Source organism: Callospermophilus lateralis, chromosome 2, assembly GCF_048772815.1.
Source record: "Callospermophilus lateralis isolate mCalLat2 chromosome 2, mCalLat2.hap1, whole genome shotgun sequence".
Taxonomy (NCBI): domain Eukaryota; kingdom Metazoa; phylum Chordata; class Mammalia; order Rodentia; family Sciuridae; genus Callospermophilus; species Callospermophilus lateralis.
Window position 1 is genome coordinate 124385916 of NC_135306.1, and position 23999 is coordinate 124409914.

At 35.4% G+C, this 23999-nt stretch overlaps 1 protein-coding gene across 8 annotated transcripts in view; it reads right to left on the bottom strand.

Moving 5' to 3' along the window:
* Yap1 (Yes1 associated transcriptional regulator) overlaps positions 1–23999 on the bottom strand; it is a 111308-nt gene that overhangs the window by 51303 nt on the left and 36006 nt on the right. For all 8 annotated transcript variants that reach the window (XM_076846483.2, XM_076846485.2, XM_076846480.2 and 5 more), the window contains exon 3: positions 12245–12360. In XM_076846483.2, coding sequence (XP_076702598.1) covers positions 12245–12360 — 116 coding nt within the window. The remainder of the gene's footprint in view (positions 1–12244; positions 12361–23999) is intronic.

The following is a 23999-nucleotide window of genomic DNA, read 5'->3' on the forward strand; positions in this document are numbered from 1 at the left end:
AGAGACAGAGAGAGAGAGAGAGAGAGAGAGAGAGAGAGAATTTTTAAATATTTATTTTTTAGTATTCGGCAGACACAACATCTTTGTTCATATGTGGTGCTGAGGATCCAACCTGGGCCGCACACATGCCAGGCGAGCGAGCGCGCTACCACTTGAGCCACAACCCCAACCCCTATGCTAACTCTTCTACAGTGAGTTTAACTAGAGGTCATGAAGTAGTATTACAGGAACAATTTATCATTCTGCCCTAGAATACAGAAGAATTTGTCTTTTCAGCCGGGCGCTGTGGTCCGTACCTGTAATCACAGTGGCTCTATAGGCTTGAGGCAGGAGGATCTTGAGTTTAAAGCCAGTCTCTGCAACTTAGCAAGGCTTTAAGCAAATTAGCAAGACCCTGCCTCAAGACATAAAAAGGTCTGGGATGTGGCTCAGTGGTTAAGTGTCCCTTAGTTCAATACCTTATCCTCCCACCTCCCCGACCCCCTCCCCAACCCCCGCCAAAATTTGTCTTTTCACACTCCCCAGTGGGTATTCAAATTTTTGCACAGTTGCTCAGGACAAAGATGGCAACATTTATCAAAACTACAGCCAGGTCAGTTTATAATACTTTAGGATGTGTAGAGTTGTGACTTTCAAAGGGGACTAAAATTATAATCACCTGATTCTTCTGGGGTTTTGTTCACAAAAGTCTTCCACAAACATAAATATCTGAAATTCAGAGCTTGAGATCCAATATGGCGGCAGGCGCGGAGAGATCAAGTCTCTCACCTCTTCAGCTGCGCGGGCATAGGGAGTCGTAAACCGTCTAAATGCTATTTGCTCAGGATCACTAGGCAATGCTGAGCTGACGTGGATCTGGGGCGAACAGTCTGGGCCTCTCAGAACACACACCAAGCTGGATCGGCTGAATTCAAGCTCCCATTCACCTGCATCTCGCAGACAAACAACTGTGACTCAGCACTAAATGATCCCGCTGAAACAACTGGTCAGCCCTTCTGAACCTGCGGAGGTTAATACCAACCGAGCCTTCATAGGCATTGGCCACAGGATTGAGACGGGGCTTGGGAGAGCCAATCAGGACCCACCCGTTGCATTGGTCACCTGGCAAAGGGAACGAACTGTCGCCATTTGCATGGGATACCACCATGGCAGAGAACTGACATCACCAGAATGCGGTGGAGGAGATAACTTCATTGAAACCGGTGGGGACAGGTGTGTAACCCCCTAGCCCCCCACTCCACACAGCGGGGAAACCTTAAGGGTCCCTCCCAGCTCTCCCGTGAGCGCGATAGTCAGACCCAGGGAATCAGGAGTGGTGTGGGACCTGTGGTGCGGAACCCCTGGCTACCGCTCCCACCAGTGCTGACAACTGAGGTCTCTTGCACTAGCTACCGGGGGCGTGGCTACTGGAGGGCAAGCAAAATGCACTGAGGGTTCTCAGCACCAAGCTCCACAAACTTAGGGTCTGAGGGAATGGCAAACGGGGAGAGTGTGCCCAGTCGTTCAAGAAAATAGGGCTCCCGGGAGCAGCAGACCTGGCGTGTAGCCAGTATTGTGGTGAACATCACCGGTGAGCAGAGCCTGGCTTGAGGAAAAGTGGGGAAGTGACTAGACACAAGAGAGGGCCCTAGGCACTCAGGATTGGAGACCTGCCCAGTCTGGGAGGAGGAGATGCTGCACAGTGATTGGTTCCCGCGTATGGAGAGGGAAGCTTGGCCCGGTGGGCACAGCTCCACCTACTGGAAGAGAAGTTAATCAAACTCTAAGACTGCATTTATTACATTTTTTTAAATTTGGGTATTTTTTTTCATTTTCATTTTTAATTTTTTAAAATATTTTTTTAATTTTAATTTTTTATTTAAAATTTTTTTTTCTTTTTGATTTCTATATTTTTTTCTTTTGTCTTCTCATTTCTTTTCAATTTCCTTATTCCCCCTTCCTTGAATTCTACCTGCTTACTCTCATTCTCTTTAGTGACTTCTTCCCTTCCCTTCTAATACCTTTCCTCCCAAGCATCAAATAAATTTATAGGAGTAAACAGTAACTCAGCAGTCAAACAGAACAAGAAGTAACATGAGCAGCATGAAAAAGCAAAGAAGAAAAGGAGTACAAACAGCCTAAATATTCAGGAGGACCTAGAGGCATCAGAAAAATGGCCAAATAAAGAACTCAAGGAATACCATAGACAGATGGAATGGAATCTTAAAGAGGATATGAGACAGCAAATTCAAACAGTGAAAGAATACATTGAAAATGAATTACATAAACAGATAAAAGAAGCAAATAAGCTTTATCAGGAGATAGAGATTATAAACAAAAAAATTGTGCACCATGATCAAGTAGGATTCATCCCTGGGATGCAAGGCTGGTTCAATATACGGAAATCAATAAATGTTATTCACCACATCAATAGACTCAAAGATAAGAACCATATGATCATCTCGATAGATGCAGAAAAAGCATTCGACAAAGTACAGCATCCCTTTATGTTCAAAACATTAGAAAAACTAGGGATAACAGGAACTTACCTCAACATTGCAAAAGCTATCTATGCTAAGCCTCAGGCTAGCATCATTCTGAATGGAGAAAAATTGAAGGCATTCCCTCTAAAATCTGGAACAAGACAGGGATGCTCTCTATCACCACTTCTATTCAATATAGTTCTTGAAACACTGGCCAGAGCAATTAGACAAAAGAAACTGAAGGCATAAAAATAGGAAAAGAAGAACTTAAATTATCACTATTTGCAGATGACATGATTCTATACCTAAAAGACCCAAAAGAAACTACTAGAACTAATAAATGAATTCAGCAAAGTGGCAGGATATAAAATCAACACGAATAAATCAAAGGCATTCCTGTATATCAGCGACAAAACTTCTGAAATGGAAATGAGGAAAAACACCCCATTCACAATATCCTCAAAAAAAAATAAAATACTTGGGAATCAACCTAACAAAAGAGGTGAAAGACTTATAAAATGAAAACTACAGAACCCTAAAGACAGAAATGGAAGAAGATCTTAGAAGATGGAAAAATGTACCCTGTTCAGGGAGAACTGACACCATCAAAATGGCGATATTACCCAAAGTTCTCTATAGGTTTAATGCAATGCCAATCAAAATCCCAATGGCATTTCTTGGAGAAATAGATAAGGCAATCATGAAATTCATATGGAAAAATAAAGGACCTAGAATAGCAAAAGCAACTCTAAGCAGGAAGTGTGAATCAGGCAACATAGCGATACCAGATTTCAAACTATTATACAGAGCAATAGTAACAAAAACAGCATGGTACTGGTACCAAAACAGGCAGGTGGACCAATGGTACAGAATAGAGGACACAGAGACTAATCCACAAAGTTACAACTACCTTATATTTGATAAAGGGGCTAAAAGCATGCAATGGAGAAAGGATAGCATCTTCAACAAATGGTGTTGGGAAAACTGGAAATCCATATGCAACAAAATGAAACTGAATCCCCTTCTCTCGCCATGCACAAAAGTTAACTCAAAATGGATCAAGGAGGGCTGGGGATGTGGCTCAAGCGGTAGCGCGCTCGCCTGGCATGCGTGTGGCCCGGGTTCGATCCTCAGCACCACATACAAACAAAGATGTTGTGCCTGCCGAAAAACTAAAAAATAAATATTAAAAAATTCTCTCTCTCTCCACTCTCTCTTAAAAAAAAAAAATGGATCAAGGAGCTTGATATCAAATCAGAGACTCTGCGCCTGATAGAAAAAAAGTTGGCTCCGATCTACATATTGTGGGGTCGGGCTCCAAATTCCTTAATAGGACACCCATAGCACAAGAGTTAATAACAAGAATCAACAAATGGGACTTACTCAAACTGAAAAGTTTTTTTCAGCAAGAGAAACAATAAGAGAGGTAAATAGGGAGCCTACATCATGGGAACAAACTTTTACTCCTCACACTTCAGATAGAGCCCTAATATCCAGAGTATACAAAGAACTCAAAAAATCAAACAATAAGATTAACAAATAATCCAATCAACAAATGGGCCAAGGACCTGAACAGACACTTCTCAGAGGAGGACATACAATCAATCAACAAGTACATGAAAAAATGCTCACCATCTCTAGCAGTCAGAGAAATGCAAATCAAACCCACCATAAGATACCATCTCACTCCAGTAAGATTGGCAGCCATTATGAAGTCAAACAATAACAAGTGTGGCGAGGATGTGGGGAAAAGGGTACTCTTGTACATTGCTGGTGGGACTGCAAATTGGTGCGGCCAATTTGGAAAGCAGTATGGAGATTCCTGGGAAAGCTGGGAATGGAACCACCATTTGACCCAGCTATTGCCCTTCTCAGACTATTCCCTGAAGACCTTAAAAGAGCGTACTACAGGGATACTGCCACATCGATGTTCATAGCAGCATAATTCACAATAGCTAGACTGTGGAACCAACCCAGATGCCCTTCAATAGAGGAATGGATTAAAAAAAATGTGGCATTTGTACACAATGGAGTATTACTCTGCACTAACAAATGACAAAATCATGGAATTTGCAGGGAAATGGATGGCATTAGAGCAGATTATGCTAAGTGAAGCTAGCCAATCCCTAAAAAACAAATGCCAAATGTCTTCTTTGATATAATGAGAGCAACTAAGAACAGAGCAGGAGGAAAAGATTAACATTAAACAGAGACATGAGGTGGGAGGGAAAGGGAGAGAAAAGGGAAATTGCATGGAAATGGAAGGAGACCCTTGTTGTTATACAAAATTACATATAAGAGGTTGTGAGAGGAATGGGAAAAAAAAAACAAGGAGAGAAATGAATTACAGTAGATGGGGTAGAGAGAGAAGATGGGAGGGGAGGGGAGGGGGGATAGTAGAGGATAGGAAAGGTAGCAGAATACAACAGTTACTCATATGGCATTATGTAAAAATGTGGATGTGTAACCGATGTGATTCTGCAATCTGTATTTGGGGTAAAAATGGGAGTTCATACCCCACTTGAATCTAATGTATGAAATATGATATGTCAAGAGCTTTGTAATGTTTTGAACAACCAATAGAAAAAAATTTTAAAAAAATAAAATAAAAAATAAAAATATCTGAAATTCATGTGCTTTACCATGTAAGCCCTGAACAATTCCTCATAAAGTTCTGTCCATACTACTAAAGTTATGAGGCAGACACAATGGAAGAAACTGTCATATACAAATTTGAAGAACTTTATAAATATTATCACTACCTTTTTTGTGGCTTCAATAAGTCAAACATGGGGCAATAAATGCATTTATTGAAGTAAGAGCAGTTTATAAATCAAGTTTTAGTCAAAGGAGCTTTTTCTCTTGAGTTCCAGAGTAACTGTTTAGACTGCTCAAATACAACAATCATCTTTCATTAAAATCTTAACTTAAAAAGGAAGTTTCAGTGCCTTATCAGCCTCTTTAATGCTAAAAGGAAGTATTATTTTAGAATAATCTATTGTTGCAGGATTTACTCCATTTCACTTATGCTGCCTATATATGGTAGTATATGGACATCATTTTAAAAGAATTAGCATCTCAATCTTTCACACAAATATTCCTCCTATGAGTCACAAAATTATTGTAGCAATTGAGTAACCAGGATTTAGAAATCAGTGGGAAAGACAAAAATAATAGTCTAACATTTATCAAGAGAAGAAATAAAACAGGAATTTGATCTTGCTCTTAAATGTAAATAATTTAATCTTTTTCACTCACTGTAAAGCTGAGCAAAGTTTCAAAAAATATAAAAATAATCACTGAAGAAAAGTTGAACATATACATTTGTATTTTTAAGTCCTATTAACTCATTTTACTAAGAGAATTATTTAGTAGCAATGACATTCATACATCTAAAATTTTTTCCTTATACAGCGCATCCTCTTATTCTTCTAAATTAGTTTTCCTGGTAAAAATAGCAGATGTTAATATATTTATTATCAGACTCAGTGCTTCTACTAAAAACTTAATAACTTTCAGAATAATAATAAACTTTTAAAGACTTCCACTACATAAAAAAATACTAAGTATATGTGCTCCAAGATCAGGTCAAGACACCAATAATATTGAGTTTCTCTTTTTTTCCTCTTGCTTTAGAAGCTAATTTCTAAAAAAAAAAGCAGAAAGGAAAGAATCACCTTACCTGAAATATTTAAGTATCTAATTCAGCATACAAACAGTATTCCCCAAACACTTGAGTGTTATTTTGGATGTCATGATTCTCAAATTAAAGTGATCTTTTAAAAAAATGCAACACTGTAAAAAATTACTGATAATTCTACATACACCCACCTCAACTAATTCGGGTTTCTTTAAAGAAGGAAGAAAGAAATTAATACTCTAAAAATACCTGGAATCAGGTAACATAAAGAGTGATCCCCAGGAGAGAAATTTAAAAGCTCTTGCCACCAGAATAAACTAGAAGATACCTGCTACTCTGACATGAGTGGCATGCTTATGTACTAAATCAAGATCCGTGATTTCAAAGTATCACCGGTTGGCCATCACTGGCCAACAAAGACTTCAGAACTCCTATACTAGAGAAAATCTAATGCCATCAGCAACTTGATTGGGCATTATCATTGTATTGCTTTTTCTATTTTACAAAAAGATTTTTAAAAAAAACTTCATATTCTCTGTATATGACTGTTTGAACTTTTATTAAAATGAAATATGATCCCAGCAGTTCGGGAGGCTGAGACAGGAGGATGAAGAGTTCAAAGCCAACTTTAACAAAAGTGAGGCAACTAAGCAACTCAGACCCTGTCTCTAAGTAAAATACAAAATAGGTCTGGGGATGTGGCTCAGTGGTCGAGTGCCCCGAAGTTCAATTCCCAGTACCAAAAAAAAAGGGGGGGGGGGAATGGACTGACCTACATTTTTAAATAGGAAAAATGATGGCTGATCCTTTATTACCAACCATCTTCCAGGAACTCAATTATCAAATAAATCAAATGCAAATGAACCAAGTTTTTATAGGACTGGTTATACTGATTATTATTTAGCTTTTATTATTTTCCTTCTCACTTCCCTCATTTCTCTCAGTGTTGGAATTAAACCCTCACATGTTAGGCAAGAACTCTACCACTGAGCTACCCACTTACCATCTTTTCTTATTTTATGTGAATTTCCAGAATTGGGGGAGGGGGGTTGTTCAAAAAAACATTACAGATATTTGAGATAGGAGGTGAAAAGTAATAGGATACAGTCTCAGTCTCTTTACTGAACTGGCTTTGTTTTTTCATATCTATTTGATTTCACTTTGGTGTAGTCTTGTTCCATATAATATATGGATTTAGAAGTTTCATCTTATAATAACCAAGAACTTTCAGAAGAATCAGAAAATTTCTGACTAAGTAAAAGAAACTATTTATTTAATACTACACTGCCTATACCAGAAAGAAAAAAAATGATTCTGAAAGCCAGAAGAAAAACCCACTACTTTGGTAAGAGTCAATGGCCCACATCAATGTTTACAGCAGCTCAAGTCACAACAGCTAAGCTATGGAACCAACCTAGGTGCCTTGCAACAGATGAATGGATAAAGAGAATGTGATCTCTACACACACACACACACACACACACTGGAATATTACATATTACACCGCATAAAGAAAATGAAATGATGTCATTTGCCAGTAAATGGGTGCCAACTGGAAACTAGGGCTAAGTGAAATAAGCCAATCCCCCAAAAAACAAAGGTTGAATGATTTCTCTGATATAAGGAGGCTGATTCATAGTGGTGCTGGGAGGGGATGCATGGGAGATAAGATGAATTCTAGATAGGACCAAGGGGAGGGAGGCTGGGGAAGGGAGGGGGCACAGGGGTAAAAAAGATAGTGAAATGAGATGGACATCATTACCCTAAGTACATGTATGAAGACACAAATGATGTGAATATACTTTGTATACAACCAGAGATATGAAAAACTTGTGCTCTATGTGTATAATATGAATTGTAATGCATTCTGCTGTCATATAAAAAAAGAGCAAAACTAGGCAGTTTTGGTTAAATTACATAGTCATAAAAATGTGAAGAGGCAGGATGATTTCAAGTTTAAAGCTAGCCTCAGCAACTTGGCTAGACCCTATCTCAAAAGGCGCTCAATTCTTGAACAAGAGTAAAATCTCTTTTTTTTTTTTTAAAACTATTTAGGAAACTTTTGTGTGCTTCACTAGAGAGGACATATCCACCACACCTCAGGGCTGCTTTCTAGATAAACAGAAGTTCCTAGATTGAAATCTTATCAAAATGCCATGATTATATATCAAAATTACATCTACCATGAGGCTGGGGGTTATAACTCAGTGGCAGAGCACACGCTTATTATATAAAAGGCTCTGGGTTCAATCCCTGGCACTAAGGAAAAATTATAGTTTCTGAGACACTCATTCCAAAGTGTATAAATACCATACATAGGTCCTCATTATTCTTAAAAATCCACTGAAATGGAAGAATGACAAAGAAGTTCTTATAATTCTGAAAAAGCCTACACTACACAGATATATCAATAGCCTAAGCACTTGATTTGACAGCTATGCCTCCACTTGTATTTTTGTGACAAAACTCAAAATAATCCTGACTTAAATTTGTTTGATTCTGGGAATTTTCAGATATGGTTGGCCCCATTATCCATGAGTTCTGCATCTATGAATTCAAACAGCCAAGGATGAAAAATTTTTGAGGGAAAAAAAATGCATTTGTACTAAAAGTGTATAAATTTTTTTCCTTGTCATTATTTAATAACCAATAGTTTAGCAACTATTTACACTGTACTAGGTATAAGTAATCTAGGTACGATTTAAAGTATACAGGAGGGGCTGGGGATGTGGCTCAAGCACTAGTGCGCTCGCCTGGCATGCGTGCGGCCCGGGTTCGATCCTCAGCACCACATACAGACAAAGATGTTGTGTCCGCCAAATACTAAAAAATAAATATTAAAATTCTCTCTCCCTCTCTCTCCTCTCTCTCTTTCTTTAAAAAAAATAAAATAAATAAAATAAAAGAAAGTATACAGGAGGTGATATGCCTAGGTTGTACTTGAACTTCTGCAGATTTTGATATCCATGAGGTGGGAAGGTGGGAGGGGTCTTGGAACCAATCACTCAGGAATGACAAGGTATGACTGTATGTATATCCAATATAATACCTCGTTTTCATTGCAAAACTTTTGGTGACTCCTTTATCTTTTTAGGACACTTTTTTTTTTTTTTACTATTTAGGTTAGGTACACAACATGTTAATTAGTCTCTTCCTTTCCTAACTCACTGTGCTATCTGACTATCTCCATTAAAGGCAATGACCTCAAGTGTTCTCTTCAAATATTTTCTCCTCTTTAAAGGACAGTGTTTTTTTATTAGAAACAACCTTCTTAAGTAAACATCATGCCCACATTCCCCCACCTTCTGAAGAAGTGTTTCCCTAGTACATCTACTAGTATTTTTAAACAGTGCCTCTAACATATGAGGTCCTATCCCCTTCTACTTTCTCTGAAGGGTTTACTTATCCTATCCATGGTTCACATACAGAGATAAGGAGCATAGGATCAGGAGGCCCATTACCAAAATCTGAATCTGGCTTCTGTTATTTAAAACTTGTGTGATGTGGAGAAAATTATTCAAGGTTTTTTGTTGTTGTTATTTCTTTTTCTTTTCTTTTTTGTAGCAAGATTGAACCAGGTACTACTTAACCACTAAGCCACATTCCCAGCCCTTTTTAATTTCAGACAGGGTCTCACTAAGGTGTTTAGGGCCTTGCTAAGTTGTTGAGGCTGACCTTGAATTTACAGTCCTCCTGCCTCAGTCTCCCAAGTCACTGTGATTACAGGTAAGCATTACCACACATAGGCTCAAGTTTTCTAATATACAAAAGTGTGTGATAACACCACCTAATAAATAGCCATCATGAGGACTAAATGAGATAGTGCGATGTGACTTTTGCAAAATGCCTGGAATAGAAATAGAACTTGTTACTATCATTATTATTAATAAATACCTCTTATCACCATTTATTTAAACATGCTCAAGTCTATGGAGGTGGCTTTTTGCATTTCAATTCTTTCCTTACCCATAGCCTTCTCTTCATGCTTTTTCCCTGTCATTTCTAACCCTCCAGTTGTATTTCTTTTTTAATTTTTTTTTGTTATCCTTGTAGATGGACACAATACCTTTATTTTATTTATTTCTTTTTACATGGTGCTGAGGATCAAATCCAGTGCCTCACACGTGGCTAGGCAAGTTCTCCATCACTAAGCCACAATCCCAGCCCCACAGTTATGTTTCTTACCACTTTGTGAAACTATTTCCAGCAAAGTTGTCTCCTTACTAAATACAGCTTTTAGTAAGCATGTCAACTAATTTATATGCAGAGTACAAAACATTTTAAAAATAACACAGTTGAGATAAAACATACGTAATTATTTTAACACCCACATACCCTAGATTAAAACATAACTTCGAATATAAAGACTCCCATTTTCTTATACTATTACATCAGAAAATGTAACAAGAAAATAAATCAATGTTCTAAAAAAAAAAAAAAATCAAAACCCTGTTAAGACACAGAATGTTTTATCTTTTACTAATTTCCTCAGTATAATTTTAGATGGTATACTTTTAAAGGAATATTTGTGAATCATCTTTTTTATCATAAATACAAAGCAAATGTTACAACTTTTATTTGAAAATTTGGTAATTAAAAAAAATTACAAAGTAAAACCAAAAATACTTGCATAAATTTGTCTCTAAAAATTTTAAGAGTTAAATTAAATGCCACATATAAAACAGATTCTGAGAATAAATAAATATATTTATATAGTAACTAAAGGCTTAAGGAATTTTTATTAAGGAATAAGGAATGAATTTGTGATAAGAAAATTTTAATCACAAATTTTGCCTTGTTCATTTTTAGCTTTTAACTTTCAGAATTCAAGTTTTCAATCCACCCAAACTAAAAGAAGTGTGGAACAGCAGAAACATTCCCACAAACTGGCATTGTCTTCAGGAATAAAAAGCCAGGAATATGAGCACTACTACTCAAAGAATCTTCCCCAGCAACCAATAGGACTACTCTCCCACACTTAGCAGTCCTTTTCCAAAGGTTGTTATTTGAGAAAAATCTACACTGCAGTTGCTATTATTGGTAGTATCAGAGCCAATTTTTTGGATAGAAACAATGGCTAGGGTGTAAAGGTGAAGGTCAACTTAATCACTGGTTATTGCTACCTATGCCCTGATCCAAGTACCCAGCATGGAGATAAGTGTGGGGGACAAAAAAATGATCAGAAATCCAGGCCAGAGGAAGAAACACTTTTCCCTATTACATACAAAGGTGCATAATAAGCTAGCTTGTGGTTTTGGACCTACCTGAAAAGTAAAAAGAGGCTGCCGGACAGTACCTGATTAGGGAAGGTAAAGAAATTAACTTCCACTTAGTACCTATTCCATACTTAGTAATATTCTTGGTACCTAAAGAAGTATTATTAGATTATTTCCTTTAATATCTTCTTCTCTATCATAAGGGGCATTACTATTCCCCATAATATATATGAGAAAAACTGCAGATTCAACTAAACTGCAAAATAAGAGGAAGGAAAAAAACCTGCAGACTCAAGTAAATTACCAAATAACTGAATCTGAGTTTTTCTCAGGTTTATCTTTTGTGAAAAAGGTAGAGATGTGTTGAATAACACATGCCAGACCTGGAGTAAGAACGATTTTTCTTGGTGGTGGTGGTGGTGGGGGGGGGTGTTCCATAATTTACTTCCTCCTGGGTATTTTCAGGGTAGAATAAATATCTATTAAAAGGTAGGTTAAGAACACCATAGTGTGGAGTCTAATATTCCCATGAGGTTGGCCATGTATAATAAATTTTATGTGTTCTCCCCCCGCCTTTTTTAAAAAAAGGAATACCATAGCTTATTAAGACCCCAGACATCTGTCTGAGCAGCAGAATAAAACACAATCATGTCATGATTAACAAAACTAGAAATCTGAGATACTCACTTGAGAACCAAAACTTTAGTAACTACTGGCTTACAGTTACTGGCCTCCTTATGGATTAATGCCTAAATCAGGCCATCATACAACACACGTTTTGAAATAAAATGTCTCTAGATGAAACTGAATAGAAATTAACATCATGATGCTCCAGTTTCCTTAAAAGAATAAGGACTATTTTCAAGATCACATTTTACCAATGCATAAACCTTACTCTTTGTGCTCTAATTAAAGTGTCTCCTCACCTGAGGGCGTGTTCATCAAATTCTGCTGCACTGGTGGACTGGTTGGGGCTGGAACATTCATCTGTGATAGCATGGCCTTCCTGGGGTCTTGCCATGTTGTAGTCTGATCAATGTGACTGAGACAAAACAAACCACTGCATTAGATTAACAAATACAATGCCCTAAACCCAACAAATCCCCTATCAAAACAGAGTAGATATGAGGACTAATAACTAATTATCTCACTGCTCTCACTCTTCCTTTGCAACGTTTCTTCATCAAAATTTGCCTCTTAAATTTTTTTAAGTGTAAGATTTGAAAAAGTTATGCCTGGAATTTTAAGTAAAGAAAAATAATTCCCACCTAGTAGACAATAATTTCTCACTTGTAACTTAAAGATTAAAATGCAGTTTGTAAATTAAGCATCTAAAACAGTAATCATATAACTAACATTCAAGATTCACAAGAGACTTGCTCACTTTTTTCTCCTAGAGCTAAGAATGTCAAATAACATATCATTTTTAGGCCTAAAACCCCTTTTTAAAAGTACAACACAACAAAAACAAAACCCTGAAAGTCAAATTATAATAAATACTCCAGTTTTAAAACATAACTAAAAACTTCATCTATAGGTTTTAATTTTCTCCTATGATTTGAGTAACTACGTATTGTCTACATTAATTTTTTTTTACTTGCTAAACATTTCCTCCATATTGAGAACTTACTGAAAAATATATGTATCCCCATAAAATTGGGGATGAAAACAGCTAAAGTCTATGAAAGACAAAAACTACAAGACATCTAGCAGAGTGACTGGTATATGGACTTTAAATAAATATTAGTTTTATTTTTCCAGCAAAGGTTCATTGTTTCAGTGAAACAAAACTACAAATACTATAAAAATAAAACTACCTAAAAATTTATTCCAAATAACAGCCAGAAGAGTGCATGAACTTCTCTTTAGAAACACATTTTCTGGGGCTGGGGTTGTGGCTCAGCAGTAGAGCGCTCAACTAGCATGGGCAGGAACCCGGGTCCGATCCTCAGCACCATATTAAAAAAAAAAAAAGGCATTGTGTTGTGTCCACCTACACCTAAAAAAATAAATATTAAAAAAAAAAAAGAAAAGAAAAAGAAACACAATTTCAATAGCAAAAATTTGGAGGCCAGTAAATGTCCAATGATAGGAGATCAGTTAAATAAATGTTTACATATGATGACTACTTTGCAGCTATTAATATTTTAGAATATTTAACAGCATGAAAAACATTCATAATTCAGTTTTTAAAAGGTTATACAATAGTATGTAAAACATAAAGCTAATTGCTAAAAAGAATACACAGAATACATGCATATGAAAAAAAAACAAAAACAAAGAAAAGAGTACATGTATGTAGTTAAAGCATATAGGAAAAAAAACAACACTAAAATGTTTTATCAGTGTTTATTTTCAATAATAAAATCATATTACAATTCTGCTATGCTGGAGGTATAGGTCAGCAGCAGAGTGTTGCCTAGCATGTGCGAAGTCCTGCATTCAACATGTGGCACAGCAAAAACAAAATTAAGTAGAAAATAGACCACTTTGCTTTGCTAGGGTTCTCTATTATTAAATAGTTACGAACTCATTATTTTTAAAATGGGAGAGAGAAATGGAGTCATTTTCCAAAAGAAAATCTCAAAATCATTTGTAGTTATTAAAATTTTAAATGTGAGTTCTGACTTTTTGAGTCATCCCATGACAAATAACCAAGAAAATCCTTAAGAAATGACACCCTGTGTCTTAACTATATGGTAATAGAACTGGAATTCTACCTTATCATTAGCATAGTAAGAAAGGGTCATTTTCTCAGAATAGGCCTTAGATTTGGAGAAGAGTTCTTTTAGCTTCTCAGCAAGCAGAAAAGGGATGAATTAGGAAGGGTCTATATACTTAGGGATGACAATGGTACCTGCCACTTTAAGGATATTTCAGAACTATAAATGTAAAGAAAAAATATTTATTTATTTAGCGAAGTATGCAATGTCTCCTCCCAGGACCTCTTTTTTCAGTGTCTGTATCTGTTTTATAGTAGCAGTCCTAGCTTTTGTTCAGGTCTAAACAATACAGGACATACTTTATTCAAGTTTTTGTTATCTAAACCAAGTTTTCATCAAGCTCAGTAAAGGTTTGTTCCTCTTCCCTTTCAATCTTCCATGTGAGCCAAGTCACTTAATCTTAACAAATTGTAGGAACTTTTTTTGCTTCAGAAATGGAGAGCAAATTTAAGGCCTTGCTTATGCTAGTTAAGCTCTACCCCTGAGCTAAATCCACAGGCTCCATCCTCTTTTTAAGTGATTTTTTTTTCCAATTCTTCTGAGAGACTCAGAATGACACATCATCATCCTCACTATTGAACTCTAGTCCTAGAGAAGTAAGATTTCAGGTAGCATTTAATGGTTTCCCCACCAATTTGATGGCAATGACAAAACTGTCACCTTTCCTAAGATCAGAACCCCTATGTGTTGAAGGTCCAGGTTTGAGTTTTACAAGACTTACATCTCATAGAAGGATAATAAACTCTTTTTAAATATTTCTATATACTGTATCCTTAATTAACTAGTGGGATCATGCAAAGTCATTGTTTGAATGATTTATGTAAGAATTTCTGCCTTTTGGGGTTCCTACATTTTACTAAGTCTTCCAATATGAAAGACCAAATTATACAATGTGAAAGATACAAAAATCAGTAGGGAAAGGTGATTATACATGGGAGAGGCTGCTGCTGGACACAGACCTTGGTCCAAGTATAGCTGTGTGAGTTTTATCAGTCAGTTTTATTGTTTCCCAGATAGAGTGAGATGACAGGGTTTAACTTGGTCATATATTCAATGGCCTTTTCTTTCCAAAAATAGTAGCAGAGAATAATTTATTTACATGTCTTGAAAAGAATGTAGAATTTCACATTTATCAATTAGACTATTCTTAGGAACAAGATAAATTAATCCTTCTAATTATTTTCTATTTTTAACTCTGAAAATACTGATTTATAAGACAAGTACCTGGAGTGGGCTTAGACAACCTATGTTGCTTTAAAAAAAAAATCCTTTATGTAAATCAACAGTGTTGTCAACTATACATACTTAGTATCAATCACTGATACTTTGGAAAGATCTGTTATTACTTCTTGAAGCTCCTTATGTAATCTTTCCCCAACTGACCCACAAAGAACTATTTGACTTTTTAAAGACCCACGTGGCTACCTTTTGTGGAAAAGTAAGGCAGACATATATTAAAACTCCAGCTCTGTCAATGACAATCTAGATTGTGCAGGCAAGTTTTATTAATCTGCTTCATCTTCAGTATGATGGGACTGATTTCGCTGAATGTGTTGGTACACACCTGAAATCCCAGCAACTTGGGAGGCTAAGACAGGAAGATTACCAAGTCTGAGGTCATCTAAGCAATTTAGCAAGACACTGTCTCAAAATAAAACCCAAAAGGACTAGAGGTACAGCTCCATGGTAAAGTGCCCCTGGGTTCAATCCCCAGTACCAAAGGAAAAAGAAGGGGGAGGCCTCACGTTATTTCCTTACTTCCTAGGGTTATGAGGATTAAATTCAGTAACATTTATAAAACCAACTAGGACTATGGCTCCTGATATACAAAAGTCCCTCAAACAGTTTTCCTGGCTTCATTCCTTTGCTAGCTTGACATTTAGAATAGGAAAATAGGTGGTGAATAGGTCAAAAATATGTTTAAGAGTTCATTCAAGGGAGGATGAGAGATCTAGGGCTTTAAGAGCTTTAAAAGGAATTTGGTTTTCATCTGGTAGATGATAAAAAGATGCCTTAAGTAGACACATTAGATTTTGATGCAGGGAACAGAACAAAGTGTTTCTAAATGATTAGTTCAATCTACACAAAGCTATCAGGTTAGAGTTAGGAATGAACTAGAAAAGGAATCCAGCAAGCGAAGACATACTACTTCTTAGAAGAAGAACTATAAAGTAAGCTGAGAATAAAAGAAAAATTTCATTCCTATAACCAAATGTCAAGATATTGTTGGAAATTGTTGGAAACGTCTCTGTACAAATATTTCTTAACTTAAGCTAGAAGATGATCAACCCTGTCAATTTAAACCAAGGTAGAGAACAAACAACATTTCTAAGTACTAGTTATAGATCATCCCAATAAGTTCTAAAATTTCAAATTCTTGGCTGTTTTATTTTCAAGTACTGAATCTTATTATCTACAGGAGACTGGTTAACATAATGGAAAATGGGCTTTATAGTAATAGGAAAATGTTGAGATTTTCTTACATGTACCCTTAAATTTTAGGATTAATTTTATGCTGCTAATTTGTGAAAGTACCACAGAATTAAGGTAAAGTTAGCAAAATAAAAGTTAGTGATTAATATTGATTCTAATAGTGTGATAAAGGTTGTGAATCTCAAAGAATGTATTATAGCCCTCTTCCTAGGGCCAGCAACACTAATAACACCTGAGAGCTGGTCAGAACCACAGAACATCAGGCTCCATTTCAATCTACTGATGAAAATCTGCAGTTTAATAAGATTCACAGGCAATCTTAAAGAATAAGAAGTACTGCCTTAGAGACTATTTTGAGACTTGCTCAACTGGTTTTTTTTAAAAGGGTGAAAAATTTCTGAATTATAAACACTACACACTTCAGTCTGAATGGCAATTATCAAGAATACTGGCAACAATAAATGTTGGCAAGGATGTGGGGAAAAAGGTATGCTCATACATTGCTAGTGGAACTGCAAATTAGTACAACCACTATGGAAAGAAGTATAGAGGAGATTCCTCAGAAAACTTGGAATGGAACCACCATTTGACCCAGATATCCCACTCCTCAGTTTATACCCAAAGGACTTAAAATCAGCATACTATACTAATGCAGCCTCGTCAATGTTTACAGCAGCTCAGTTCATAATAGCTAAAATATGGAACCAACCTAGGTGTCCCCCAATAGATGAATGGATAAAGAAAATGTAGTATATATATTCAATGGAACATTACTCAGCTTTAAAAAAGAATGAAATTATGGCATTTGCCAGTAAATGGATGGAGTTCGAGAATATCACACTAAGTGAAATAAGCCAATCCCCCAAAGCCAAAGGCTGAATGTTTTTTCTAATAAGTAGATGCTAATTCACTTAAAAAAGAGGAACAGACAAGGCACTAGAGAAGAATAGTTACCTTAGATTAGGTAGGAGGAAGTACAGGGAGGTGAGAGGAGGGTTGTGGGGATAGGAAGAATAGTAAAACAAAATAGACATTATTACTTTATGTATTTTGTGACTGCATTGACCAATATGATCCTACAACATGTGCACTCAGAAAAATGAGAAATTACACCCCATCTATGGATATCAAAGTGCATAAATGCATTCTACTGTCATGTACAACAATTAAAACAAATAAAATGGTTTATATAGTAAACATAAAGAGGGCAGAACCAACAACTTAAAAAGGATCCTCTCAAACTCTCAATCTCAAAATGACCCAAAGTTGGTTAAAATCTAGAACTAATATCAGTAAAATGATGCTGTTATAAATATAAACCTAATTATATTGGATATTTTATCCCCTTTCCATAGTTCACTTTTGAAAATGTTTTCTAAACAATAAAACTTGCAAAGTCTATTTTCACAAAATCCCAGAAACATAATTTTATATTATTTGTACCCTTGCACAGCTATCTTTAAGCCAATTCTTCCAATTCTGCTAAGATTCTGTGATGTCTGATAAGAATTCAGTAATTATCACCTATGAACTTTATGAACAGAAACATTCTTAAAATGCAGCTATCAAGAACTGAAGCTCCTAACACACCTTTAAGACTTTCTTCATTGTACTGCTAGAGGAAAAATCAAACTGAAACCAAAACCAAAACAAAGCAAAACCAAACACTCTGGCAAGAACAAGTTCAGACACCATGTTAAATATTCCTTTGTGAACTCATTTTTGCTGCCTAGACTGGTAATTTTGGCTGTATAATGGGCACTATTTGAAATGTCTATCTTTTTCCAATAAGACAAAGATAAAATAAATGTGCTCTGCTTTTATGCCAGAGACTTGAGGCAACTAAATCATCTTCACCCAGAAAAAAGTGGGAAAGTTTAGACTTAAATTTATTTGAGACCACAAAACTCAACTAGCTAATGAGAAATCAAGTGACCAAACTGAAGATTTTTTTTTTTTTTTATTAAGAAAAGTTTATCTGACTTTCAGGAAAACAATATTAAAACTGGAAAACTAAGAATACAAAATGGGTGTGAAAATGTTTTAATTTTAAACTTCTATTATTGCTGTCTGGCCCTCAAAATACTATGATAGCAGTATTGGGAGTGGGCAGTCAGCCCAGATTTACTGCTCACTTATCAAGCTCATGTTTGTTGTGCAAGTGTTATTTATAGAGTCACATGCTAGAGACTGTTCCCAAACCAGCTAACCATACACGCTTAATTGACTCTATGAACAATGATGCATTGTTCAATCTAATCCTTCTACAAGCTACAGTTCCTAAGCCACAACCATATGCTTTTTATATTTGTATATGTCTATCATGGACTATTTTTAGAACCCTCAAAAAGTTCAGATGTATATACATTATAACTCCTTGATAAGGATGAGATAACTTTTTAACACTTTGCCTCTATGACAAGTTTTTATGTCACCAAAAATCAAAATTTTAAATTGAAATTTAAATGAGTAGGCTATTGCTAAATGCTTAAAAATGAGCTAAAATTAGAAACAAGTGTGGACAAAAACATTAAAAACAAATGTGACAACTGATTATACTCTGCAAATTATTATACACATTGTCTTTAAAGCCTTAGATTGAATAAAATTAATATTCACTCAGTATCTGAAAATCAAGTTAAAAATCATAATTTAAACATGTTGCCATTTAAGAGTGGCAGGCTTATATACATCTCCCCTTGGGAATGATTTTTCCCTAAGGAAGGAATGAAGATAGAGAAGTCATGAGAATAATGCCAAAACTCAAGTGAAGACTTCCTGAAACACACAAACAGTACTCTTCAGCTTGAACCCAAATGACTTTTATCTGAAGTTATATTCAATAATGTTCTCTTCATAATGCCATGACTGAAATAATTTCTCCCAAAAGTTCAAAAACTGTATTTGTCCTTTTATGATACAGAAAATTACAGATGTCACTATAATAGGAATGAGAACAGAAACCAGAAATCAACACTTTCTTGATTTTCCAGAATAATGTCTATTTCTGTAAGTCACCTCAGAGGAAAAAGAACAAAGAAATGCCAGAACTACAAGAAACAGCTCTGAAAATTTTTAAGTGTCAGAATGTCAACCATAAATGTTATTCAAATGTGGTCCTCAATCAACCTACAGAATTCCCTAGGAGGGGCTAGGGATGTAGCTTAACAGTAGAGCACCTGCCTAGCAATCATGAAGCACAGGCTTTGATCCCCAGCACCCCTCCACAACCTCAATTACCTGGAAGACATTAATTAGCTCATGAGTGCTTTGAAGAATAGTAAAAATTAAGAATAATCAAGCTAAATTAAATGTTCACTCACAATCTGAGACCCTTAGATACAAAAAGACATTTATTAACCCAAGAGTCATTTTAGGAATTCAACTATTTCAAAAGATGGTTCTCATAATCCATTGTTTTGCTTAAACTGATATTCCTAAGCAAATACTGTTTAAATGAAACTACTACATGTCAAATGTCAAAAAGAAGTGAAATTTTTTTATTACAAACTAAAGACCATGGCAGTATCATCCTCTCATTTTATAATGGTCTATCTAAGAGTTGTAAACCCTGTGAAGATATGGAAACAACTGTGTTGAGTACCAACTCTGACCAAATTGGCCATGACATGACTTAGGCTTAAGGCCTTCAAAAAAGGAACAGGAAGGAAGACAGGTTTAGGCAGTCAAACAATGCTATAATCAACTTTCTGTGGCCACATCAGTCACCAGTGGCTTCAAATAAGGATCTGTTCAGTTTTCTGGCTCGTGTCTACTGTGAAGGAACCACATTTATTATATATTTATAGCTACATTCAAGTTTTCAATTTTTATCAATACAACATGTCTTCAAGCTACAACTACTAATACAGGATAAGTCTGATAGCCTGGAAAACATTTTAGCAAATGGTAATCACCAGGAAGATAGTCAAGAAAATCTATACCAAACACTTCTGAGAAAAGGAGGTAAAAGGCCTTCACCAAGCTAAAGCATGTATGGAATTTTTAACAAACGGTTGCTGACACCCTTCCCCATATCAGGCCATTTTGATGAAAATAATACAAACAGGGGAAGAATCCTAGTTATTTTCTTTACTACTTACTTTCAACAATAGTTGGTTAACATTATAGAATGTCTTTAATCATCTAAAAAAATTTATATCCAAGATAGTAAAGTAACTTGCAGACTGACCTGACAACCTTAAATATTCAATGCCACATTTTTTAGGATGAAAAGATACATGTATATCAATCCATGAGATTGCTTCTATACAAGTAAATACCAAGCATAGTCTTACTGGATCTTTTAACTACTTGTTAAATGGTATATAAAATTTATTTTATTTATGTTTCGTTATTAGTTATCACTTTAAGGGAAATTATTTGGGTAACTTTAAAATTTTGACAACATCTTCAGAAGTCCTACAGTCAGAAAGGAAAACAGAACACTGGTGGAAAGGCAAGAGATTTATCTGAGAAATAAGTTATCCAATCTGTCAAGTTCACTGACTTTCTTGGACCTCAGTTTTAGCAGCTGTGATATGTGATAGGCTTATATTAAACAAGAATACCTCACTTAAGAGATTGCTTGCTGTGCTAAAAGGAAGAATTTTATCCATGCAACCATTGTTTAGTAAAGTAGTATCTGAAGTCAACATTGTTCAGTCTTTTGGCTCATATTTAGTTATAAACTTGGAACCACATCCGTTGCATATTTATGGCTACATTCAAATTATCAATACATCAGGGCTTAACAAGTTACAAATAAGTAACAAATTAATGTGCAATAGGTGATGGAATCTTAGGTTAATTAAAAGTTACTAGTGAAAAATAATAAATAATTTTTATACACAGGACTACTGGAGATATTTTTTTAAATGGTTTGCCTGACGTGTGTATTATCTGCAGTGTTTGTTAACACTTTTTATTTTGCAAATAAGAATAATATATACATATATAAAAAATAGCATTAGATAATGGCACCTTAGATAAGGAGCCAACCAACATTTTCTGTAAAGCCATATACAAAATATTCAACTTTGTGAGTAATATGATCTGTTTCTATGCTTAACTCTGCAATTACAATTTAAACTTTAGTTGTCTTCCTCCTCTGAATCTCCATTCAGTCTTATCTTGTAGTAAAAAAAAAAAAAAAAAAAAAAAGTGAAGCTCAAGTGGAGGAAAGATAAGATTCTAGTATTCTAAAATTCTTAAAATATGAAAAACACATCACACCTCAAGGAAAACTTCAACTATTAGTCACTATTTCACATCTCCATGCCTTTGTTCACACAGTATCTCTTCAATTCCTTTCCTTCTCCACTCCTCTCCTCTCAAAAGTCTACAAAGCCACCTCAATGTCCACTCTTAAGAAGACTTGCCTGGGGGCTGGGGTTGTGGTTCAGTGTAGAGCACTTGCCTAGCATGTGTGAGGTACTGGGTTTGATTCTCAATACAACATAAAATAAATAAAATAAAGGTCCATCAACAATTTAAAAAATTTTAAAAATCATGCTATGTGCGTATATAAATATACCACACGGAACTTCATTTTTATGCACAGGTAGAAAGAAAGGGAGAGAAAAGAGGGGAGCATAAACTGGAATTGTACTTCATGCATGTGCAAATCTGTTGGGATGAACCCAACTACTATATATCATTATAAAGCTCTATTTAAAAAAAAAAAAAAAAGAATTAGGAAAATGACAAACAAAAAAAACTGACTTTTTCTTAAACAATTGAAAATACCCAAACAAGTTTCATGACAAATAAGTTTCTGTTTCTGAAGAAGATGAGGGATATTAGTAAATGAAAAAAAAAGGGGGGGGAGGGAACAAAACAAACAAAAAACCCCTGCTAGTTCAGGCAACCTCCAAAACCATGTAAAAGCTATGAAGAAATCATCAACATAGGAAGCAATAATCTGTTTAGACCCAACTAATAAAACTTTCTTAATGACTTTATTTATTAATGACTTTTCCAAAATAATTATGGTAGTTATAGTGTGTTATTTGTCATTCAAACATTCAATTTCCTAATACTACGCATAGAATTGGGTACAGGGAAAACAAAAATGAATAGAAATATTTCAGTTTTGAAAGACTCTAAGCCTACTATGAGGCAACTGTTTGTTATGGCTTATCTCACCATTATCCTTCATCAATAAATTTCACTTTCTTTTCTTTTACACTATAGCAAGGCACAGAATAGCAAACTCAAGCCATTGGTTAAACAGGAAGGGAGGGAAAAAACAACCCCAGAATATGCATACAAGTAGTTAAAGTCCTATCCAGAGGTTTTGCTTTTGCAGGAGTTCAGTTATTCAAGCATTAGCGTGGCTCAATCATCTTCCTTTGATGTATGGTCAGGTCCTTTTTATGTATGTAGCTCCCCTCTGCAGAGGGGAATATATTACTCAACCCCCAGTGGATACCCCAAACCACAGATAAAACTTGACCCTACATTTCAGTATCTTTTTCATGTTAATTTGAGCACTTATTATACACACTGGCTATAAATTGTTTGAGGCGTAACAGCAAAACTAGCTGGAAATTCTTATTTCACAGATTTCAGAAGACTTATTCTTATAATTGGTCTTAGCAATCTTAGCATATACTTTTTTCTTTCCTTATTAAGAACTTTTATCTTTTCACTTATAAGAAGTACTTTACAGATTCTCTTTGGCATTTCTGAATTGCTGACATCACTACTCTAGCATGCTGGAGTATTATTAAATAAAGTAAGGGTTACTGTGATACTGTGATGGTCTGATACTGACATAGCTATTATGTGACAAATAGCATATACAGCATGGATGTGATGGAAAAAGATACAACTGATATCTAGGGCATGAAGGAACGGGACAGCAAGAGATTTCATCACACTACTCAGAACAGCTTAAAATTGAAAACTGATGAAATTCTGGAATTTACATTTAATAATTTTGGACCACAGGTTTATCATAGATAACTGAACCAGCAAAAAGCAAAACTAAAAAAAAAAAAAAAAGAAAAAGAACAGCGAAACCACTAGGAAAGGGGACAACAGCAATAGCCCAATATTCCATCACAATGTCTACATCATTCATCTTACTTCAACCCGTCATGTTAGCACTGTATCATCATCTCAAAGATGAATTCAGTACAATCTTGAAAGAGATCATATTCACCTTATATTCATGAGTGCATTACATACTATAATAAAAGTATAGTTGTAATTATTCTAATGTTAGTATTAATCTCTTTTGTACATAAGTATAGGAAAAAATAGTGTGCATGTGTGTATGTATGTATATGTGTATGTGTGTGTGTGTGTGTGTGTGTGTATATATATATATATATATATATATATATGATTAAGTATTATTTCACTTTCAGGCACTCACTCGCAGTCCTGGAATGTATTCCTGCAGATAAGAGAACACTACTGTTATTTCCAAAATGGGCTGTTAATGTTTCTCTTTAATTATCCAGAGACAACACAACTTACTTCTACTAATTGATGAAGACCCTAAAATATATTTGGA